Raw genomic sequence first — 24,453 nt, forward strand, 5'->3', positions numbered from 1 at the left:
CCACCCTTTATCTTTGGTTCTGAATTAATCTACTATTTTTATTCTGCCTATAGTCCCTCCTCAGCTATTCCAAAATAGATAATTAAATTGTTGTGATTTCCATGGCTTTTAGGAGTAATTTTTGGTGTCCCTCATGATTTGAAATGTAAATTTTGTTTCAGGATTTTAAGAGCATTTTATGCCATGCTAGACCGTCGTCTAGAATCGAATTAGGATTAAATTGACCTCCTAAAGAAATTATTACTTTTAACCCATTAGAAATTTCACTTCCTAAACCATTTTTATCATCAGTGAAAGATTTGATAATCATGGAGAACACCAGGGTCAAAGAAGAGTGACTATTAGAAATTTTGCCTCTGATAATTTAATAGCTAGGTAGGTATAGACAGCTTTTTGAATAAATAAACCATTTTTTTTTTTTTTTTATTTTTTTTTTATTATTTTGGGGCAGTCTTTCTAATTTTCCTATAATATTCTTTATGTTTCTGCAACACTAGTTAAAGGATTTGATCACTGCCTAGGTTTGTCACTATGGTTTTAGAAATATATTTTCATTTTTATTTCCATTTATTACTATCAACATTTACATAAACATTCTAAGATAATACACAATAGGCTTACATAATTTATTATATTAACCATTAAGATCTAGAAATAGAAAACTAAACTAAGATAACACCATGTGCACATTTCTTAATTTTTTTAAATGTAACACATATAACACTTATAATTTTAATATTTTTCTAAATTTGCTAAAAGCAAATGTGTATATTGTTATTTAGTCTCTCACAATCTACACCTCTATCAGAAATTCTTATTTGGAATAGGGTAATAGAAATATTTAACAGTAACCTATAACCTATTTATTTTGGTATATTTAAAAAAAAATTCATCAACAGTTGAATATATAAGTAATAATAATTTAATATATGCCAAAACCAATATGCTAATAACTAATAAGCCAAAAATGATCCCAAAACTGTGAATGTGCAAATTTGTAGTTTTCAGAAAACCTCCATTTAATATTGGAATGAGCACTACTAAAAATACACCCTTTTTTTGAGAGTGCTGATGTATAATTAGGATTGGTCACCGTTTGAGTTGCAAATTAAATTTATATTGATTTTTAATGTTTTTATTTATTTTCTTTAAGAGAGCACATTCATTGTTTTGGCATATAATATTATTTATGCTTTTTAATATTAATTTATGCTTTGTTTTTAGTTGGTGAGTTTTATAATAATATATATATTATAATAATGTATATTATTTAATAATTACAATAATATTATAATAGTATGTCCTCTATACATTGAAAATTAAAAGCTTGTAAAAAACCAAAATACTTTTCTTGATTGTTAATGTTTAAACTATTGTCTAACTATCCATCCCAAGAATGTATTATAAAGTGATAAAAATATGTGAAGTAGTGGCAAAAAAAAGATAGCACCGCAAATATATTTTTTTTAAAATAGCCACATGCAAGAAGATTATAAATATATTAAGTACTTTAAAATGAACAGCCTTTAAAATCTCGACTTTATTACCTATGATCCTATTGGCCCAAAAATATTTGAAAAATATAAAGATTTGATTATGCAGTGGCTCCACGCCAATAATAAAACTCAAAGAACATAGTGATTTCTTTAAAAATTTACCACATTAGCAACTTCTTACTATACCTAACGTTTTCTTGAGTGATTCTTCCTTACCGAAAGGATCTTAAGGTCATTTGAAACTTGTTTAAAATTCATAAAATCGTCGGATATTAGCATAAATGGACAATATATGGATTACCTATTCCTTTTAGCAAGCTTTATAATTGGAGCCAACTGGGATGGTAAAAATTAATCGCCCGATCTTTTAACAGCATTATCAATTGCACTATGAGCAGAATCACCTTCATTTTGACTGTGATATAGTTAAAAAAAAAATAGAAATAGTGTCTTTATTTTTAGACAAACTTACCACATGCAAGCAGATTGATATTACTATTTTTATTTAATCTTTTTATTAATGATGTTGTTCATTGTTTTGATTATTGTAATGTGTTGCTTTTTGCTGATGATGTTAAGATTTTTAGAATGATAGACAGTAACTTGGCACATCATGAACTTTGTTCTGATCTTCACAAATTTGAATTATGGTGCAAGAACAATAGAATGGTCCTAAATGCTAAAAAATGCAAATATATTCAATTTACCAGGAGTTTTAGTCCACCATTTCATCAGTACCATCTAATGAGTTCACTTATTGAGAAGGTATCAGAGATATGTGATCTTGGGGTGCTCTTTGATTGCAGACTAACTTTTTCAAAAAATATTGAAAACCTATGTAATAAGGCTTACAAAATGTTGGGTTTTATTAAGAGGCACACTCATGATTTCAGCAATATTGATTCCATCAAACTTCTGTATTTTTCATTGGTTCGCAGTCAACTTGAGTCGAATTCATGTATATGGTCACCTTATTATGCTAAATATATAATGTGTCAACATAAATTCATAAGATACATTGCTTACAAGCTTAATATTCCTTGTATTGATATTAATTACAGTGAAATGTATAGATTGCTGAACATTGAAAAGTTGGAGACTCGACGTAAAAACTGCGATATTGTAATAAACCATAAACCATTATCTATCTATCTGGAATGGTCTTGAAATTTTCGTCACTGGGGCTCAAATTTCAATCTCAAAGGGACGCTACGAGCCATTTCCATTTGTAGGTAAAATGTGTTTTTCTAACAATTTCCAACCGTTAGGTCCTTCCTTCCTAGGATAATGATCTACTAATTCCATCCCTGTTTTACCTAAGGGTTTTCCACTGGCTTTCTTTTGCCACCAAGTAATAAAGACTTTTATTAAACTGGTTTGCTTTAAGCCACCGTTGTTACACTCCTTAAGAGTCAAGAACTGTCAAAGTTCACAGAATCCGATTTTCTGCTTAAACGAGGTTAAACAATAAACACAACGGAAACATCCTCAAAATCTATGATTAAAAATGCATTATTCTAAGCAACTTATACACACTTATACAATAATAAAAAAGGTACTTACTCGTACTGTTGGAGCCCAATCAGCTCCTTCTCCTTGACATAGTTGCTCGGAATGAAGCCGATATTTCTGAAAACGAAATGAAAAAAATATAACATATAACGGAAATGGCTTTCGGGTGTTTTTTTTCCCTTAATATAACAGACCGTTAATTATCGGTTTCCTTTCATAGACAAGGCGGTTTTGTTTCACGCCATGTTGGATCTTCATTGTGTCATGACGATTGAGAGATTGAAAAAAAAACCAGATATTTTTTAATAGAAAGCATTTACGTTACGTTCTCATATTGACTGGTTTATATGTAATTAAGTCACCAAATAATTCCATTGTTATGATGTAAGCAGCAGCAACAGGATTTAATTATTAATTTTAATTACCGTAAGCGTGACAATTATAAAACGTCGGAATGCGACTAAAATTGATTGTAACAATGTTACTTGTATCGTTGTAAAAAAAATTCGCGACAATACTGGCGCTTTCTAATTATTTTTTTTTTAATTATTGCTTGCGTCAGTAGCAGTGACTCACTGAGATTAAAAGGAATATTAACGTTTCCAGAATGTGCCTAGAAACTCATGGATTACATTTCAAAAACATTGAGAACGTTTAGGTACGGAATTAATAACATTCTTGGATGTTCATGGGTCTCGACTTTAAAAGTTTTTAAGGAAGTAATGTGATTGAATAATTTCCCAAACATTTTATGAAAATTTGACTGTTATTTTGGACCGTATAAGGGATTCTCTCTTTGTATGAAAAATATTGTACGGTTCTTGAGTTTTGTCTAAAAGAAAGAAGAAAACACACAACGGATTGATAACACGTGTTTCGCTCTGGCCAGAGCCTAATTTATGGTCAAAATTCAAAAATATTACATTAACTTTATCACCCTATCTTGGCTGCTTTTGACTTCGGGGCCACAAGCATCCAAAGAAGAAGTTATCATAGCCCAGGCTGGCAATAGCGGAGGCCAGACATCTTCGTCTTCCTTTGAATCCATAAGAGAAATTCTTTCAATTTTAGCTTTGGTTATGGCTATGGCGACAATTCTTATTTTCTGTTTTGGAAAGTGCAAAAAGGCAATGGAAAGGAAAATTAGAGCAGAAATAGAAAGAAGTAGGGAGCAAGTTTAGGGCCTTGGAGTTGGATCTTTATTATGCATTAGATATGGAAGGAAGAGAATGTCCCAGGAATTCCAATACTCAATAGAGGTCAATAGAGGAAGTTAATGTATTTAATCGAAATTTGAGCAAAGACAGTTTTGAAAGGAGGAAAAGAAAGTGTTACAAGTAAGCTAGTTAAGTTAAGTAAATTAAGGTCAGAGTTAGGAATATGTAGAGAAAATTTTAATTCAGGTTAGCGTGACTCAAAATTAATAACAGAGATAGAAGCTGATATTTTAAAATTAAATACAACTATCTAAAACTGATACAGGCATAAATGGGGGAAAAATATGATCTAAAAACAGCAGCTAGCTTAATGAATGGTTCAGAGCTTCTCACAAAGCAGCTTATTGATGCAATTTGTTGGTATAATTCGCTTTTGGATGAGGATGGTAAAAAGTGGCTAACTTACTTATACAACTTGCTAATTCTAAATACAGTATGATTATATATTAAAAGATCAATTATACATACATATACTACACCTCCTGGGTGCCGTTTAGAATAGCACTATCTTAATATGACACACTATAAACCTTTCAAATTCTAAATGGCCGAAACGTCCCCGATCTATTTGCCTAAAATCTATTATTCGTAATACATATCCTTGTTGTGTGATTTGTGATACTCTTAGTGGTGGTGATTGATTGTCTTACCCTTTAGAATCCCGGACTTTCCACCAGTGTTCCTGACTATCGTCGATCACCTCGTACTCCATATTCTTCTCGAGACTGAGGTCCTCCGCTTCGACCGCTTTGTAGTTGTAGAGGGCCACCACCACTTTCCGTTTGGGGACAGTTTGTTTGTCTTTGGGGGTGGAGGAGGGAGTGCCCGGGGGGCCACCTCCCGGCATGATGGGGCTGGATTGGGCGCCTACGAATATTTAAAAATCTGGTTGTAGTAATACATCAAAATTTAAAACACAGATTTCAAGCAATTGAAAAAGAGTAAGTTGGATAACTGTATGCAAAAAATACGTAATACAAAGAAAGTCTTACGAGCAATTATTGAGGAAAAACTAAACAAATGTGTGATCGTTTGAGGCTGTTGCAAGTTTATTTAAATGATAATAAGGCAGTTTAGAAAGTAATAATAATTTATCAGTTTTCTCTACATTAATGAGAGAGCTATAAGTTAAAAATTAAGCATTCAACAGGCTACCTATAGTACCCCCACCTACTTTTACTAATTAGGATGAAATTAAATTAATTTAAGCATAAAGTGTTGAGAGGGATGAGGAAGGAATATCGGCGTTACATAAGTAACTAATTATACATAATTTAATGAAATATACAATGTGAGTCTGTAACTTCAGTAGTTAATACACAAAAAAACCTCGGATCCGTCGATTAGTATTTTAACTTCCGCTCTTTTTTTGTTGAAAACAAAGTTACAGTACAGTGTGTCCTAAAAATAACACACATAAATGGAAGCAGAGATATCGTACCTCCAAAGTTTCGGATTTTTCATTTTTCGGTTATACTTACAACGTATCGAATTTTTTCAACAAAAGTTTTTTTTTTTTTTTTGAATTTGAACTAACTATGCCAGCGGCTTATTCAGATCACCTACATCACAAAAACACTAAGTCATAACAAGATCCTACCAAAACTAACGGAATTAGAGCACGTTGAAAATTGGGAAAAAGTAATTTTTTGACCTCGTTTTTCAACCCAAAAATAAGTCCTAAAAATGCGAGATTTCGTCTAATATGAGAGCTACGACCTTAAAGATGGTCTCGTTGGATTCAGAAGGACGAAACTAAGTCAAAACCGTTGGAATTTTCCTAATATTCCAAATAGAAGCAGAGAAAAAAGACCTCCAAAGTTTGCAATTTTTCGGGTATACCTCCCGTAACGAATTTTTTCAACAAAAATTTACTTTTTTCGAATTCGAACTAAATAAACCAGTAGCTTATTCAGATCACCCACAGCACGAAAACACCGGGTTATAACAAGATTCGACAAAGACTAAGGAAATTAGAGATGACCTCGTTGGATTCAGAAGGACTTTAATAAATGATAGTGATATCTTTTATAATAAACTTAATTTAAAGAAAGGAACAATATTATTAACTATTCAAATGATGTTTTGATGGGGCTATTTATTTTCCATAGACATGTGCTCAAATAATTGCAAGAACATGTAGAAAATTTAAAACATGCTATTTAGATTTACAACCAATGGATAAAAAAAACGTATTCTTTACTGTTTACTGGTGTTACGTACACCTTTTCCCTTATAATACCCCATAAATGAAAATCAAGGAGTGTCAGATCTGGCGATCTCGTCGGCCAGTTATCTCAACCCAACTCGAACCTGGTGTGTGTGTAACTTGTACCAATTCTAAACTTTTTATTCCCTGATGATAAACACCGCCGTGTCCGAAACATGTTGAGGATCATAAAACAGAATTATGTTTAGTAAACAAGTGGAGTGACATTTTAGAATTTTTATTTTACCTTAATTTACGACTCGACTGGAACTATCGACTATTTCTCTTCAATTTAAAACACAATTTTTATATTTTAACTTAATATGTCGCTGTCATTGGCTAACTAAGTAAGTTACAAAATAAAAATGTGAAAGATTATCAATTTTTATGAAAATAAATATTTATTTCTAAAACGCGGCTATTTAGATATATAGGAATATATTATATTAAATTAAAGTTATTTTAACACCATTTTAGTGAATGAAAAATATTATTTAATTAAATTTTCGACGACCCTGTATAATGCTGATTAAATTGGTCAATGAGAAGTTAATCAAGATGGTCTCTTAAAATGATGTTTAAAATCTGTTTTTTAGGAACTTAAATAGCTGAGAAGTAAACAATTAGTTATGCCTTGGTTTTTAACAAAAAACACACAATTTTTTTTGTCCAGGCAGTTAGGGAATAAAGTTAAGTTCATTCATTATTCTTTCTAGGAGTTGAAAGTTCTTTCCAACACCTCAGTACCCCTGCTTTCCGCATATTATTCTTATAATGCAGGCGGACCATATGCGACAAACCATTGCAAATCAATTCCAATGATCATCAGTAAGCTTACTTACGACTATAAGTATTGACCTTAAGCCGAGCACCATAAAGGGATCTCGATTAACCCATTCTTCTTTAAATACCATCTTTCCGATAAGCAACCGTAAAACAAAACGACAATAATTAATTTCATTCCAATCTCGGACGACCTTAAAACAGCATTAAACCTTCACTTTTCCGCAGGTACCCACTTTTTCTTCATATCGAGACACAATTTTTTTTTTCTTTGATTGAATATATGAAGGGGGGAAACCTACCAGTTCCGGTGACACTCCTGAAAACATTCACCAAAGTCTCGAATTGCATTTTCACCGATTTTCCGAGTTTTGTTAGCACCGAAAACAGTTGAAAATCGTCCTTGTTGTAAACTACGTCAGCAGTAGTATTAGTAGTAGTAGCAGGAGCTAAGCAGTCACGGTCCGCGGCGGCAGCCATCAAACATGGCTGTCGGTCGGGTAAAGACTGACAGGCGCACCAGAAACCCACCAAGACGACGAAGAAGAAGCATAAAAGGTTTATGGTTTGTAATAGTAAAGAGCGAGCGAGGGGGAACTTGTTTCACCGTTATAAGCGCAACAGGTTTCGATATGAAGAAAGGTGATCGGCAGGTAGGTAGGTGGGTATGTCTAATAAGATACAGGGTGTGCAGCTATGGATGATAGATTTAAAAGTAAATGCGTTAACGGGGTCGGTTTTAGTGGAAGACTTACTATTGCAGACAAATGACCAGAACTAACTGTTCACATTCAATTGGATAACGAAACTATTTTGTTCTCTGATACTGTGAAGGTTCTGGGACTTAAAATAGACAATTCTTTAAGGTTTAAGGAACATGTTAATACTCTTCTGCAGAGTTATTTACGCATGCGTATGCTTTATGCCAATAAACACATTTAAAATTTTAAAACTAGGAAAAAACTCGTAGTGGCTATATTTCAGTTGAGGTGGTTACCGCTACCTTATCTATTCAAATTCTTCACTTCTACTTTTCTTTATCGATTATCTGTTAGTCAAAGTCCTGAAATCTTTTTAAAAAGTTAATACCAAGAAACCAGGTTCACACTCGAAATATTAGATACAATATCTTGAACATGCCGCTATGAAATTGACATGAACATGACCATTTAAACTCTGAATGTTAGGAAGGTTCAGAGTTAAAGAGTAGCTTTAAGCTAATCTTCGCCTTCTTTGGCAATGTAGTATTAAGTAATGTTGTAAGATTAATATTGCTTTTTTTTAATAAAGACATATTATTATTATTATTATTAGTAGTTGCACTACAAATGGATTTTTAAGGGTTATTATAAGAGCGTAGCTCTTATTATGGGGCTTTCCCACAGTGGAGTTTTCGCACAAAATTCGGACCGGTCGAACAAAAGTGTTTATAACTTTGTTTGTATTTGGGTTAGAGAAGCGATGTTTACCTTTTTATAATCTAGAAATATGAGGCTTTAATTTGATTATTTTCAAATTTTCATTTGTTTTTTTATTTAGGACTAGGACGCCTTCAAAGTCAAAAAAAAATTTTTCTTCGATTTTGGTCAAGGGAATTCGATACAGGTCGCAACGGTTTCTTGAATATTATGAAATTTAACAGATCGATTAGAGTTAATGAGGACCTTATCTGTATAGTTTTTGGTTATTCTCAGCACACGGGAAGTATTTTTTTTTAACGCTCAAAGTTTTAGACATTGTGATATTTTAACCCCTCTGACGGTTAAACGGTTTCTTTGCGAAAATAATGACTCACAGAAGATATGTGCGCCTCATCGAGAACTACAATTTTTATTAAGGACTCTTTAAAAAAAAATGTTTTTTTTTGGGCGAAAAATAAAAAAACCTTAAAAAATTTACTTTTTTTATTTTTTTCTTTGTAAAATTTTTATAGTAAAAAATTAAAAAAAAATTCATTTGGATTAATTAAACCTGCATCCTTTCCGAATAAAATGGTGTATTAAGTTTAACGCTATCATTTATATAGAGTGAGCAGTGTTCATTTGAAAATACCCTTTTTTACGCTTTTTTTCTTCAAATATTATTTTATAACTTTTTAGTGGGGGCACTTAGAGATTTCATTCAATTGGAGCATTTAAAGAACCTTTTAAAACCAATTTTTTGGCACACTCTACAATCGTCTACGTAGAGCAGTTTTTGCTCTACACTATTTTTTGACTTTGACGCGTAATACCGCAATGGCTATGCCACATACGAAGACCATTTTTGCCCTCAAACACGCGGAATTTATCTGGCTATAATCCACTAAATACCGTTTTGTTTCAAATATCACCATTTTCCAAGAAAATGCAATTTTCCATAAAAAGTCTCAAGAAATCGGTCAGCTGAATATTGTTACCCCCCCGGGCCGAGCTCACAGGGTATAATAATAATATGGTCTAGCGCTCAACAAGTAGTGCGCATCTCCATGGCAACGAAAACGGCTATTTTCGCCCGTTTCCACCTAAAATAAGACCCTTTTTATAATCGAAATTTAACTACTAAAACCGATTGGAATCGGTCCAGAATTGATGTTAAACTGTTCCTAAGGCTTTATACTATTTTTCCATGTACAAATCATAAGGCAAAAACCTTTTTTTATACCCGAAATCATCGTCTGAAAATGGTCGATTTTGACAACATGACGTCAACGTGGATGAATCGGCTCGGACTTGCTTCCTAATTTCATTGATAAAATGCTTAAAATAGCTCAGAACTGCCTGAAATTAGTACGGAATTATTCAAGAGACTCTGGAGAATCCGAATATGTGCATATCTTTTACCAAATCGTATTCTTTTAGCCGTGATAATTCGGCAACGTTTTGACGTTTTAGCATCTTCCGTGCATCACCATTATAATATTCATGCGACACAGTGTCTATACAAGGCATTTTGCTAGACAAAAATTACAACACAGTGGGTCCTAAAAATTAAAAAAAAAATCTAATCGGGATTTAATGGGTATTATTATTTTATGTGGTAATTTTTTTTTTTACTTTTTTGGTATTTGCCCGGTTTAAATAAAATTGGTATTTGGATTTGGTTTAGGGTATAATAATTAATTTTTTGAAAATTTTTGAAATATTGAGTATTAGGGTTACGTGACAACTAAAACTTTTTTCCTATGGGTCCGATTTGATTGATATTTGGTATCTGGGGTTGATTTAGGAAATAATTATTGATTTTTAACAAAGTTTTCAAATATTGAGTTTTATAGTCACGTGACAATCAGAACTTTTTTCCTATGGGTCCAATTTTATTCAAATTTGGTATTTGGAGTTTATTTATGAAATAATTGTTGGTTTGTATCAAATTTTTAAAATATTGAGTTTTAAGGTCAAGTGACTATTAAAACTTTATTCCTATAGGTCTGATTTCAGTAAAACTGCAGTCATATTATTATATATTAAAGTATACTTAAATTCGAGCGGAGCTCTTATCACATCATGGTTCTGTGAAGCATGATACCCCAAAAACCGTAGACTCAAAGCTTGTAAGACATATAACGCGGTGAGTAGCGTTGTCGGAGCAACTGCTCAACAATCTTCAATGGATTTTTCGACTTGAATTGTATTTAAAAAACTTTCTACTGATCAAAATTAAGGAAAATTTTAACTGGTCCCAACTGATCAAACAAAAGTACTTGTTTTTATTGCTTCCAGAAAGTTAAGATAGAAATAAGTAGTAGTAGTGAGGAGTGTTCTAAAGTCCAGTGCAACGATATATTAGAATGATCACCCGTCAAAACACCAGCATTCCACCTGCCAAACAATGTCATCCACCTTCTATTTACATTGTTTGAGAAGTAAAATGCTGGTATTTTGACGGGTGACCATTCTAATATATCGTTGCACTGGACTTTACTAAGGAAATTTATTTTTTTTTAAAATTGACTAAAGAAGCCAAAAATAAAATTATATCTTAAAAAAAAATTGTAAAAATTCAGGTCGACTGCCTGGAAATTAACTTCTACATATAAGTCAGTTTAACTGCCTGAACGGTAAGAGATTCCAGTTTTTTAACTTGAAATGGGGACATTTAAAAATTAAAAGAAAATTACTTAGACCATGTTGATAAATCTATACATTTATTTCAATTGTTTGGAACATAAAGAAAGTAATTAGCTGAAATAAATGGTAACCTAGCAAGGGTATGAAGGTTGAATAGGGCGGGGTGCACTAACTTAGGTTTGGTTTGGTTTGTGGTTTTAATGGCTTCTGCTACGAGGCAATCTGCCAGCACGATTTGGAGATTCGGGAAAACTGTCGGGTATGTACCCTGTTCCCCGAATCGATACTTCATCACAATTTTTAATACTGAAATGCACGGTGACGCCTCCCCTACGATGCATCCGGCCTGGCTACCGGCATGAATAGATTCAGCTACCACTGGCAAAGGGCAAGGGCAGGAAAGGGTTCCACAGAATAGGAAAGGAAAGAACGACCACGTGTTGACTGGGTGCAGGATAACGCGGAAGTGGGCTTGATACTTTCACTAAATTTACTTTTTAAAGGCACGTTATATCCAACGGCAAGGGGTAGGAAAGGGTTTAGGAAAGGAATCCGAAGGATAGGAAAGGAATAGAACGACCACGTGTTGACTGCGTGAAGGATGACGCGGAAATGTGCAGGAACTTAATAATTATACCTGGACTGCTAATGCATATGGCCACCATACTTTCTGGTGGCCGCCATTTTTATAATGGTTGTGTAATTTTTATGTTGGTCACTCTGAACATTTTTAGTGTTGACACCAAAAAATATCTTGAATAACGGTAATGAAGTTGACGACTCTGACGTTTGACGTGTGTGTATGGCGGATTGCCTAGTTTTTGGCGATTGGTAAACGACGCTTGGATATATCGTCTGGAACAGGCGATATAGCTTCCTCCTCATTTAATACGTGAATAATGTATCAGCATCTTTATTTAAAGGTATTTGGTTCACTGTTTCTCAAAACCGAATTATTGTGAATTTGTCTGTCCGTGTTGCTTATGATAGAATAATATATTTTTACTATATAAATCGTTGCTCATTACAAACCCTCATAAAATCATCTATATTCTGATTTTTATAGATGGTTGTACCTATTAATGTCGAAAAACGCTGTATACTTGGAAGGAAAGTAAAACTCGTAATAGTAAAAATAGAAAGAAAATAAAACTGTTTTTAACTGAACTTCTTAAGTAAATACAAGCAAAAATTTAAATGAAGATCATCATTTTCATGGTATTAGGATTTATAAGATTCAAGATTATCAGAATAATAAAACAAATATTTTAAAGTGCATGCATCTATCTCAAGTCAATTGAAACTTTGTCTCATTTTAGGTGAGGATTACTTTCTTTTATAAATTTTAACGAAATTCTTACCTATATGTAACTTTCTATTTTGTATTTTTGTAAACATAACCTCTTAAAAACTTTCATTGTTTTGTTTCCCTACAATTGGCACAACTGAAATTTGTCAGAGTGACCAACATCGAAAGGACACAATCACGCAAAATGACGGCCCACTATAAGTGGTTCATTTACTTTTCATTGAATTGGCAGTCCAGGTATATTTATTAAGTTTGTGGCGGGGTGGAATATTCTACCACGGTTCAATAATTCGCTAATTTTTGACGTACATCAAATATGACAATTTAATTGACGTATGTTCCATTTAGGTGGAAAACAAGCCAAACCTCATGATTTTGCTCTAATATAAAGTTTTTCACTAACTTTATAACTTTTTGCATTTTTTTTTTGTGATTTTCCGGTATTATGGGTTGATAAATTATTCTACAATCATGCAGACATCAAATCATCGTGCAACTACACAGAGTAGAGGACAGGACAATTTCAAGTATTTTTGTAATAATTTTGAAGTGTATTATACATTTTATTTTGTATGAAAGATTTCAATTTATTGGTGTAAAAATGTGCACAAATATCTGTGATCATCCCTATCATTTTGTCATAAATTTACAGTGTATCACTACTACCTTTTTTTCATAAAAAATAGGATTCAATTTGTAAAGGGGAAATATGCCACTATATATATATCCATTGAGCATTTGAATTAGATAATACCATGAGAACATATAAGTGTCTTCACAAGCTCAAACAACAATATTTCAATAATTTATGAAGAGTTTTTTTAGTCATGGAAGTTAATGTAGCTGCTTGTCAACTCAGTCAGTCAATGGCAGCAATTTACACTGCTGAATGTTGTCATATGATTGACAAACTTTATGACTCACTCAATAGTTCACAGTTTAAAAACAGTAGTATGGGTCTAAGATACCTGTATTTAAGAAACCTAAATCAAGACCCAATTGAAATTGATGCATTGAATTGAGTTGGGCGAATTAGGCAATGTGGTATATGCAATTCAAATACAACCTGTTTGCATTTAAGAAATTGTTGATAAATCAATTAGGTTCACCTATTTCAAAAATCTCTAATTGTGAAGATAACTTTTGGCAATCTCTGGGTAATTTAGGGGATTTTCTACAAAAATAATCAGCAAGTTTCTGTGCTGATAATTCTATGTACCAATAATCAGATATGTATCTTTGAAGATCCACATGAGGAGGGAATTTTGTTAGAACATAAGTATGCTACATACATGGCTGGCTATATTCTGAAAAAATTGAGATATAAAAATGTATATTCACATGAAGTAAAAACACAACCCCTATTTGTTCAGTTAAGGAAAAAAATGACAAATCTAGATAGATATATATAAATAATATAAATATATATATACAGTATTGGCCATAATAGTTGGAACTTTTGAAAATTTATTATATTTTGTGTGCCTTTTAATTAGCATTTTATTTTCTTTTATAAAGTTGTACACGAAAAACTAGTGTTAATTAATTTAAATGTTGACAAAAATTCAGCACCAGTAGCAGTTCGGAATAAAAATTTAAAAAAAGCTGGACAAAATACTTGGAACTAAATGATTTTTATTCAAAAACGACATAAAACATAACTTATTGAAACCATAATATTATAATTAGTATTTGGTATGGTAACTCTTAGCATTAATTACTGCCTGCATTCTTCTGGGTATTGATTCAATCAAATTTTCAATTATTTGTCTGTCAATGTGAGCCCAGGCTTCAACAAGCTTATGAAATAGTTCATCAGCATTTTTGACTTTTCCAGATGTTCAAAATTTCGCGATTCAGATGTTCCCATAAATTTTCAATCGGGTTTAAGTCTGGACTCTGGGTCGGCCACTTTAAAACTGTGATCTTTTCTTGGTCCAACCATTCTTTTACCAATTTTGACGAATGTTTTGGATCGTTATCATGCTGGAATACAAAATTTACTGGCATAGACTCAAATGTGTAAGGCTCCATTATATTTCGCAAAATATCCCGATACATAAATCGATCCATTTTCCCCACAATTTTATGTATTGGCCCAGTACCATACCAAGAAAAGCATCCCCATACTATCACATTACCACCTCCATGTTTAACCGTAGGTCGGATAAACATTTTCTTCAGTCTTTCACCTTTCGGTCGTCATATACATAAAGTATTCCATCACTGGAAAACAGATTGAACTTAGATTCGTAAATTGTAGGTGTAACTTGACATTTTTCTTCCGCAGCAAAGGTTTTGTAGCTGTTAAGTCCACTAGAACACAATACCGTACTCATACCGTTCTTGCAGACATATTGGAAGGCTCATCTTGATTTAATTTTTGTAAAATTTTGGAGGATGACAAAAATGGGTCATTCTGGGAAATATTTAAAATTTGCCTATCTACACGGGCAGTCGTGGCTTTAGATCTTCCAGTGCTTTTACCTGGTACCACATTTCCAAATATACGATATTTCTTAATTATCCGTGACACGGTGTTCTTAGGAACGTTTAGTCTTTGAGCAATATTACGCTGCCTAACACCCTGATTGTAAAAATCTAAAATTCTTTGGCGAATGTCGCTGGAATAGGCCTTGCCTTTTCCCACGGTAACACAAAATAAAATAAATAAAAAGGGCCCACTTGCACACTGGTGTGTCAAAGACTGCCTGTAAAATACATCTTTTATGCTTTTTTGTTTACTTATAAATATGTTTATTGATTGGATGTACAAAAATAAAATATAAATTTAAAACTTCTAAAAAAAAATTTTAAATTTTTAAAAGTTCCAACTTCTATGGCCAATACTGTATATAAATAATCGATATCCTTCTCAAAAATCTGACTTCCCAAATCGACTTAATACCTAAGTACACCTTAAGTTATACAAATTTTAAAATATTCATGGTCATCTATTCGATTTAGAGGAAGAGTGCTGGTTAGTTTATGAATATATTTTTAAGGACCTCTATTTTTGTAGCCAGCGTGACATTTTAAAACAAATTGCTCTAGCTAACACTTTCTAATGACTAATAACTTGCTAAAAATTTCTAAATATTTAAGAGGTAGAAATCAAACGTTGGCTTCAGAACCATAACTGCAATATTTAAATGTTGGATAATCTATAATGCTTTCGAAAAAAAAAATCTTGAATATCCTCATTTAATACTGACAATACACAATGATAATCATATTTTACAGTGGGTAATATCTTATTTTTGAAACATTTTTAAAATGAATTACCTAGCTAGAACGCTGAATTACCTAGGACATTTACTATCAAAATGTCTATTGTATTTTGGCGTAACCCGTATATTAATTTCTACATATGTATGTATTTTTTGTATATCTAGTCATTATTAATTGATTTTTTTTAAATGAGAATACAGATTTATTTTAAGAAATAGATACAGTTTTTGTGATAAGAGTTTATATTTTGTTTTCCATATTATTTTGTTATGATTGTATAGATGTTTTTTGATCTTTTTAGAATCATATTTTTTCTAGATGTGCTTGTTACATATTTTTTATTTAATGTTTTTAACACTTATAGAAATTAAAAAAAATCAGCAAATTTTTTCTGAAAGTCCAAAACTTATTTAACCTTTTTTAGAGTACCTATTTAATTTAGAACGTTGTGTAACTATTTTTATGTTAAATTTGTTTCAATTCATCTTACATTATAATATTTAAAAGATAAATTAGTCTTGTTTTTTTTTTATTTAAAATTTGCTCCCAGTGCTAACTTATAATTACTGGTAAGCATCTATATCTAAATATCTTAATTGTCCTAAAAAAACAATTTCATGAGAACTAAATTTAAATCAAATATTTTAGTTCATGTGTTAATTCTGAAAGAATATTATAAAGGATGTCTGAGATAGGCAATATTAACTTATATTTCTCTTTTGCAACTTTAAAATTCAAAATCAACGATTTTAATAAAATGTGGGCATTTTTGAACTGATTGAAAATTTCAAAATAAATTAATAAAAGTCTATTTAAAACATATATCTCGCATCACTCTTCAGTTAACGCATCAACTTCTGCGAATAATATCAAATTCAAATATCGCGCAATACATCAGGTTTAAATTTCTCGCTACACGTCACCCAATTTAATCGCCCCCGTCCTTGTCAACAACGTCAATAGAGCTGTCAACGGAATTTCTCCCTGATCATTAGGCAACACACATTTCTCCATATCTGTGTAGACAGTGTTCTGCCGAGTATATAGGGAGCCGCATCAGTTTTACAGTTCGTAATATTGGCGCGATATTTAAATCGGACCCAAATAGTAGCAAATGAATACGGTGAAGATAAATATTTTTAGTAGTCCTAAATGATCGTGTTTAGTGTAAGTAAGTGTGTAAATAAATCTAATGAACGATAAAAACGCTACAGTACTTTAATCCGTTGTCTTCTTAGTGAGTAGTAGTACTAAATCTGACTTACATATCCCAGAAACTCCCTCACCGTTCACCACGATCTTCTTGGACCTCCAAAACAACGTGCGGCACATAAACTTCATGCCCCCAAAAAAACTCATCGGCGGTTCACACGTAAAACCATAACGCAATTTAAAAAAAAAAAAAACTTTTTAACAGTCGGTTTCACAGAAATCGTAAAGTCACCCACGTAATTCCAGCATATAGTCAAAACAATATCAGAGAGAGAATATTGTGTATGTGTGTTTTTTTAAACATTTAGTATTATTGACTGATAAATGGCATGATACGTCAATACTGTATGTGAATTTATTAAGTAATAAACCCCGTAATCAAATCGTAAAAAATATTGCGTAGGTGTTGTTATCGGGAGAATAGACCGTTTTGATAATACCGTCCACATACGGGGTGTTTTATGGTGATTTTTCGAACCGTTGCCGATCTTAATGCATTAGTAGTGCTTTTCATCTGTAAATTTCGAGAAGCAGGTACAAACAGTCGCAAATAAAAAAAAGATAAAGCATTGGAAATTAAAGGGCCCAGACAGAAAAGTATAACTTAAATTAGGACATAAATTTCATCCCTATAAAATGCTGATTCTTCAAGAACTTAAAAATGACAGAAGAACTGAATTTTGTCAAACTGTGATCATTCTAGATCATTGCAGAACCTCGGCTCATCAAAATTATTTGCTTTACTAATAGTAACTATCATTACTGAAATGGCTGGAACATGAAGAATTAGAGAATGAGAAAGACGATAGGGAAATGTATCTTTAAATGAAAATTTATTATGTGGTTACAGTTAGGCAATAGTTCCTAGTATCCCCGGACCTATTGTGTTTTGATTTTATCCTCTGGGACACAGAAAACAACACGTTGATTTTTTTTAACTCGAAAAATTCATCCATTATCCCACAGATGCTGGTCATACACTTTTATAAAAGGTAAAAACACAAAATCCACAGCATCACAAATTGATTGATTTTTTGCCAATTTTTATATAAGAAGGTGAATATAGAACTATGGATATTTCGGCCATAATCTGTACCATCATCAAATGTAATAACTTCTACTTGGACACTGCCAAGACTCCTATATCGCTGAAAATACACAGGCATAGACTTAATGCCGAAACGTTGTTAAACTCAATAAAATATCAAACAACCAGGTGTCCATACCGATAATAATAAAAAGGGAAATTGAAATAACCGATTAAAATGCAACACGCGTTATTATAATACCCGAGGCCCGTTTATCGGTCGACCCATCGAAATTCGACTGAAGTCATCGTAACCGAGAGCGTCATTGTATGTAAACTCGCCGTAACAATGGAACTAGGTGCACACCAAAAAAAAATAAATAAATAAAAAAACGACTCTTATATTATAGTACATCCGGTGTATGGTCGTCCATTATCTATTTTATATTATAATGTTGTGCCCGCATCGTTTTAATATACGGTCGCCTCGAATTGTTATATAGGGTCTGGTTTAGCTAATTTTTCTTGATATCTTGGAATTGAGAGTGGTGCGTTTTTTTATTTATGGCTTTTAATACAATAAAATCGGGAGAAGTTTGGGAAAATTCTAAATATTGTATTTGTAATAAGAGAGCGTTAAATTATAGGGCCTTAGAGTGAGACGGTAAGAGGGAGGAGCCGATGCAGCCTGGGCAAATCTGTTATTTGTAGTCCGAGGATCTGTGTTAAAAAATTAACGAATGTTTTTCTGCTTGTAAATTATTGACATTTATCCTGCTTTTCCAGGTAGTTTTTAGGCCTTTAGATTGCGCAGAGATGATGTCTACTGAATTTTTTTTGAAGGTGTGCTACTGTGTCTCTTAAAGCGTCTAGACCACATAGAAATTATCCCAAATTTTAGTTTAAGGCTCCGCTACCTATCTTCTAGCCACACAGCTGAGGGGCAGCGGTGAGAGACGCGGTAGTAATAAATGTCTATTTTAGAACGGTTGATAAAATTTCAGTCATCCTCTTACGGCGGGATCCGATGTAATTTCAGGGTTGGCCTACATAAATTTGGTGCAGGTTATGCAAGTATAATTATATACCTGCATTACTACCTAATATTGCTATTATATATGCATTTTGGGTTTTTTTTTTGTTTAGTGCGTGATAGTTCCGGGATGTAGCCGTGTGGTTTCGTTGCGATAATTTTTTGCATTTTATTTTGGTGGTTACATATGTAAGACGTGAATTTTTTACTTATTATATTTTATCTGGTTTTTGTCGATCATCAAAAATTAATAAAAAAGGAAACGATAACCGATCGAAATGTTAAGGGCTGACATGTAAAGATAAGGACGATCCGTGAGAGTATTTAAGTTTTATGGTTTTAAGAGGTTTTCGGAGATAACAAAATAAACAGAAATAGCACTTACTAGTACTTATGCGGGTAAAAAGGTCACTTCGGAGAAAGTTATAATGTGTGCGAATGTTGGTATTTACAAGTTCTCAAAAAACATAGGCGATGACAGATGTTTACCAGAATTCTTTTAAGGGATATTTCTAATATGATCCTTTTTAGAATTCAGTTCGATGGTAACTTTACTCGAAAACAGTCGTGGAGCAGTGTCCACTTGTTCTCCCGTAACTTTTCTTTAGTGCTGTGGTTAGTGCCTTTATTGAACTATCAAACCTGACAAATTACAAAGGTGAGAGTTTTCACTGAGCAATGTTTTACCTTATGTTTCTTATTATTTTAATCATGATCAGTATAGCCACGTTTTTGGAGAACACAAACTTTGTGCAGAATTGGGATATTTCTGTCATGAGCAATATAAACCCAGTGGTAGCATATTATCAGACTTAAAAATTACAGGTAGGTTCTAAAAGCCCAAAGTGTAAAGAATTACGGTTTATGACTGCCTTATAAATATTTATAATTTTTTGTTGTTTCAGACCTATACGACAAATTATATAGCTTTGTCAGCTATCTTTCAAGAAATAGCGTGAGCTTAATACAAGATGTTGACAATAATGTATCGAAGCAATTTAACTCAATCATTGCAAAATTTATTGGTGGAAAATGCATTAATTATTGCCAACGAGGATCATATCAGGCTCGCTGTTTAGCTTCTGTAATTTCTCATAATACTAAAAAGCCTATATACACGATTAAAAAATTCCTTAATCATAAAAGCCCGATTGGCTTAGTTAAAAACAGGGAATTAAAGAAAAAATATATTAAACGGAAAAGATTATTTCAAACCAAAGAGAAGTCTGGACTTGATAGCAGTTACGGTGATCAATGTCAAAAGCCTGATCTAACACCTGAGGAGTTGCAAAAAGAAAAAGAAGATTTTCTAGATAGTATTAAAAAAAATGCAGAAGATATCAAATTAATTGAAGAGCTCACAAAGGAACAGAGCCAATCTGATTTGTGGCACTTAGAGCGAAGAAAGCGTCTTACGGCATCAAATTACTATGCAATTTGCTCTAAATTTAGTGCCAGAAGCAACGGCGATACAAAAAAGCTCATGGAACAACTTCTGTACCCAAAAACAATTCATTCTGCTAGCATTGAGTGGGGCAAACAAAATGAAAAACGGGCAATCAATGTTTTAGAAACATTAATTAATGAGAAGATATTACCAAGCGGCTTATTTGTAAGCGAAAATATTTCATTCTTGGCAGCGACTCCCGATGGCCTTATTGGGAAGAAGGGGATTGTTGAAATCAAATGCCCCTTTAGTGCTAAAAATCTCACCCCTGAAGATGCGATAATGCAAAGAAAAATATCATTTTGGAAGAAAAACGGAGAAATTAATAAAAACCACAAATGGTTTTACTAAATACAAGGCCAATTGTTGGTAACTGGGAGATCCTACTGCTGCTTTGCAGTTTGGACACCTTTAGGCATTAAGAAGGAAATTATTTTAAAAAACGATGTATTCTGCGAAAACATGAAAAAGAAATTAACTATATTCTATTCGATATGTTATTTACCTGAGCTTGTAGATCCTCGCAAAAATAGAAATATGCATGTTAGAAATATTTTCCTAAAAGAATATACGATTGTATAAGTTTTTTTTAATATGTAGCCAACTTTGTATATTTTGTAATAAATGTCTTGTTTTGTTTGATTTATGTGTTATTGGTCTTTATTTTTATTATCATCACATTTTACAATTATACCAAATCGAAAAAATGTACCTTAAAAACTCTTATTCAAAGTATCTATTTGAATTGGATATTAAAATAAGAAGAAGGTATAGCAATGGAGTCAAGCAAGTAGGTAGGTAGGTAGGTATGAAAAAAAAATTGTGAACAGTCAAAGATAACATTGTATGCCAACTTATAGTTTTTATTTTTTTACCTAGATTAAAAGTCAAATATTAAAAAAAAAGCATGATGTGGGTATTAATTTTGTAAGAATATAGATATCAAGAACACGCAAGAATGTTGTTCTTCAAATGTTATTTTCTACCAAAATAAACAGAAAAGTATTGTAAGTGGTATCATTTAAAGCAATTTTCGAACCATTGTCACAAAAAAAGAACAAAAAAATAAAAAATATACAAGGGCGAACCACCTAATTGCGATACACAGTAGATCGACACAAACTATTAAATAGTGATTTTAACTAAAAAGCAAGTTCCCTTTCTCAATAAAATATAATAAAGTATCACATACAGGGTGACAATTTAAAAACTTGAAATGGCCATATATTAGGAACGAAAAACTAAATAAAACCATATATTAGGAACGAAAAACTGGAATAAAAAAACGCCCAAAAGAGTTTCTATAAAACGAAAGAGGAACCAAACAAGCATATTATCCCACCCTTATCTGCAACCCCTTGGACAGGGTGACATACACCCCTAAAATCTTAAATACAAAGGGGAGTCTCGTACTTGCCTAAATGAGTATTTGTGTCAGCATTTGGATAATAGAGGACAGGTTGATGTAATATACCTTGATTTCTGCAAAGCTTTTGACCAAATTGACCACTTTGTACTTCTTCATAAGCTGAAATTTTTTGGTTTTTCTAAGGCTTTAGTTGCTTTAATAAAATCTTATGAACAGTTTGTTGAATATGAAGGCTTTAAGTCTCCTATATATGAAGTGCGCTCGGGAGTTCCGCAAGGATCTAATTTAGGCCCGCTTCTCTTTTTATTGTTTATAAATGATCTTGCCAAATTACTGTCTTGTCAGAGTTGCAACTGTTTGCGGATGATATAAAATTGTTCACAAAAAATAGATACTGAAGACGATTGCGAATTCCTTCAGGTAAATCTTAATAAAATAGAGAATTGGTGCAATGTCAATAGACTATATTTAAATGTTAATAAATGCTCTATTCTCTCATTTTCTAGAAAACTGTTGCCAATCAATTTTGACTATAGAGGAAATAATGTTGTGTTAGCCAGAGTGATCTGGGAATTACTTATGATGCGAAATTAAGTTTCGCCAAGCATGTAGCAAAAATAGTTTCTGGCTCTACCAAATTGTTGGGTTTTATTTATCGAAACTGTCGGCACTTTGAAAATATTAAAACTACTTTTCTTCTCTTACATACGCTCAAAAATAAAATACGGATCTAATAGATGATATTGAGCGCATTCAGCGCAAGTTTATGAAGTATCTCTGGTTTAGAGAGGAAGGTGTTTTTCCAGCCAAAGGTTTAGATAGTCAATTATACATTAATAAATGTAATATTATACCCTTAGCAAAAAGAAGAAAAATTCTTTCTATAAAATTCTTATATAACCATTCATAACAAGATTGACTGTCCCACCCTTTTGGCTGGTTTAAATTTTCGGGTACCAAGAATAAACTCTAGGCATTTTAGATTATTTTATGTAAATCCCGCTAGGACTAATATTTTGTTTAAATCCCCTAATAATATAATGTGTCAGAATTATATTAATAATAATTTACATGAACGGTTCGATATTTTTGTTGACAGTTTAAGGTCCATTATAGAAAGTATAAAGTAGATAGGTGATGCAGAGTCTTTCTAGTATGTATATATAGTCTGTTTAAGTACATAGAATGTTAAGCATTTTGATTTTTCATTTTTATACATATTTTGGTAATTTTTTTTTATTCTTTCCTGTAATTGGGTAACAAACCTGTTGGAAATAAATGCATCTTTTTTTTTTAGTTCAATGTAGTTACTTCTAAAACCCGTAGTCTCGTAGATATTTTGCCTACTAATTCGACAATATACGCCTGGACTAACGAAGAAAAAACAAACAGATACTACATTATATCGTAGTGAGTTAGAGTGAGAGGAAAGCGTTAATACAGCGAAGCCTCGTCTCTTATTTTTTGGCCAAGGGTCTAAGTTATATAATGCGACTGTTTTATGAAAATTGCTTATTCTTTCGTGTTTTTTCCGGCGTTTTATCATAGGAAAAAAGGATTCTTAGTCCTGAAATTATAACTTCCTGAAATAAGTCAAAAATTACTTGAAATGGAAAAAAATTAAAAACGACTCAGTTTCCTAGAAAAAAAAAACTAGAACTTACTTGAAATTCCTAGAAAAATTAGGAAATTATTTTTTTAGTAGTAAGACCCTATGGACATGGACTAAGGAGGCAACGAACAAAGAGAGCGTTACATTATAGTGCCTTAGAGTGAAATAGTAGAACGGAGTAGCGGATATAGCAGCGTGGCCAAATCTTGTTATTTGTAGTCCGAGGGTCTGTGTTAAAAAATTAACCAATATTTTTCTTGTTTATAAATTATTGACATTAAGGGAAAAATTATCTCAAGCAATTGAAAGAAATGAGAAAACTTTAAAGCCTAAAAGGCAAATGCAAAAATCCCTGGATTATATGCAAAACGATGTTAAATGCCTGAAGAAAAATGAATTAAATCCCCCACGAAAATATTCTGGATCAAAATTAACATTTATTTCGAATCATTGAAGACATAAAAATTTAAATTCCAGATTAATAGTATCGTTTTTATAAATAGGATTGAGCATAATTTGCAAAAAACTTTCAAAGACGTATCATATTATCATGTGCGGAATATTGAATTGAGGACATAGTCTTATATGTATATTGCAGAGATGTGTGAGAATTTTGGCAGAACTGGGTCAGCAATATTTTGTAACGTTTAAACTTCTTACTCTCCCATCTTTGATTGTCTATGCACCTCCAGTCTATATTAAGCAGAACATCCCTCAATTTTCATTGTATAGTAATATACATACAAATTTAATACGTAATCGCATGAACATAATTCCGTAGGCTCTCAGGAATTGGGAGAAGTACAGACTATTTCTGCAATAAAAATTCCGTACTGCTTAATGTAAGTCTATTGAAACCCACGCAACTTAATCAGAACGTTAAAGGGTACTTACAGGTAAAGGCTTTTTGTTCCATTGAGAACTACTACTCCAAAATGACTTTTCAG

The 24,453-nt window shown here is 32.3% G+C and overlaps 1 protein-coding gene and 1 long non-coding RNA gene across 5 annotated transcripts in view; one reads left to right on the top strand and one right to left on the bottom strand.

The window, feature by feature from the left end:
• Positions 1–24,453, bottom strand: part of LOC126738144 (tyrosine-protein kinase Btk29A) — a 70,442-nt gene that overhangs the window by 35,985 nt on the left and 10,004 nt on the right. For 2 of the 4 annotated variants that reach the window (XR_007661234.1, XM_050443319.1), the window contains exons 4-5: positions 4,876–5,092; positions 3,060–3,125 (exon numbers count right to left, since the gene is read on the bottom strand). Coding sequence is in view for 3 of the 4 variants with exons in the window: in XM_050443319.1 (XP_050299276.1) it covers positions 3,060–3,125; positions 4,876–5,092 (283 nt within the window). In the remaining variant the exon portion in view is untranslated. Of the gene's footprint in view, positions 1–3,059; positions 3,126–4,875; positions 5,093–7,519; positions 7,733–17,071; positions 18,028–24,453 lie in introns of those variants that run through there. The other 2 variants (XM_050443321.1, XM_050443320.1) reach the window with 2 other exon arrangements.
• Positions 19,621–21,109, top strand: LOC126738145 (uncharacterized). The gene is made up of 3 exons (XR_007661235.1): positions 19,621–19,736; positions 19,798–19,903; positions 19,984–21,109. It is a non-coding gene; the product is annotated as an uncharacterized LOC126738145 (long non-coding RNA).

Source organism: Anthonomus grandis, chromosome 7, assembly GCF_022605725.1.
Source record: "Anthonomus grandis grandis chromosome 7, icAntGran1.3, whole genome shotgun sequence".
Taxonomy (NCBI): Eukaryota; Metazoa; Arthropoda; class Insecta; order Coleoptera; family Curculionidae; genus Anthonomus; species Anthonomus grandis.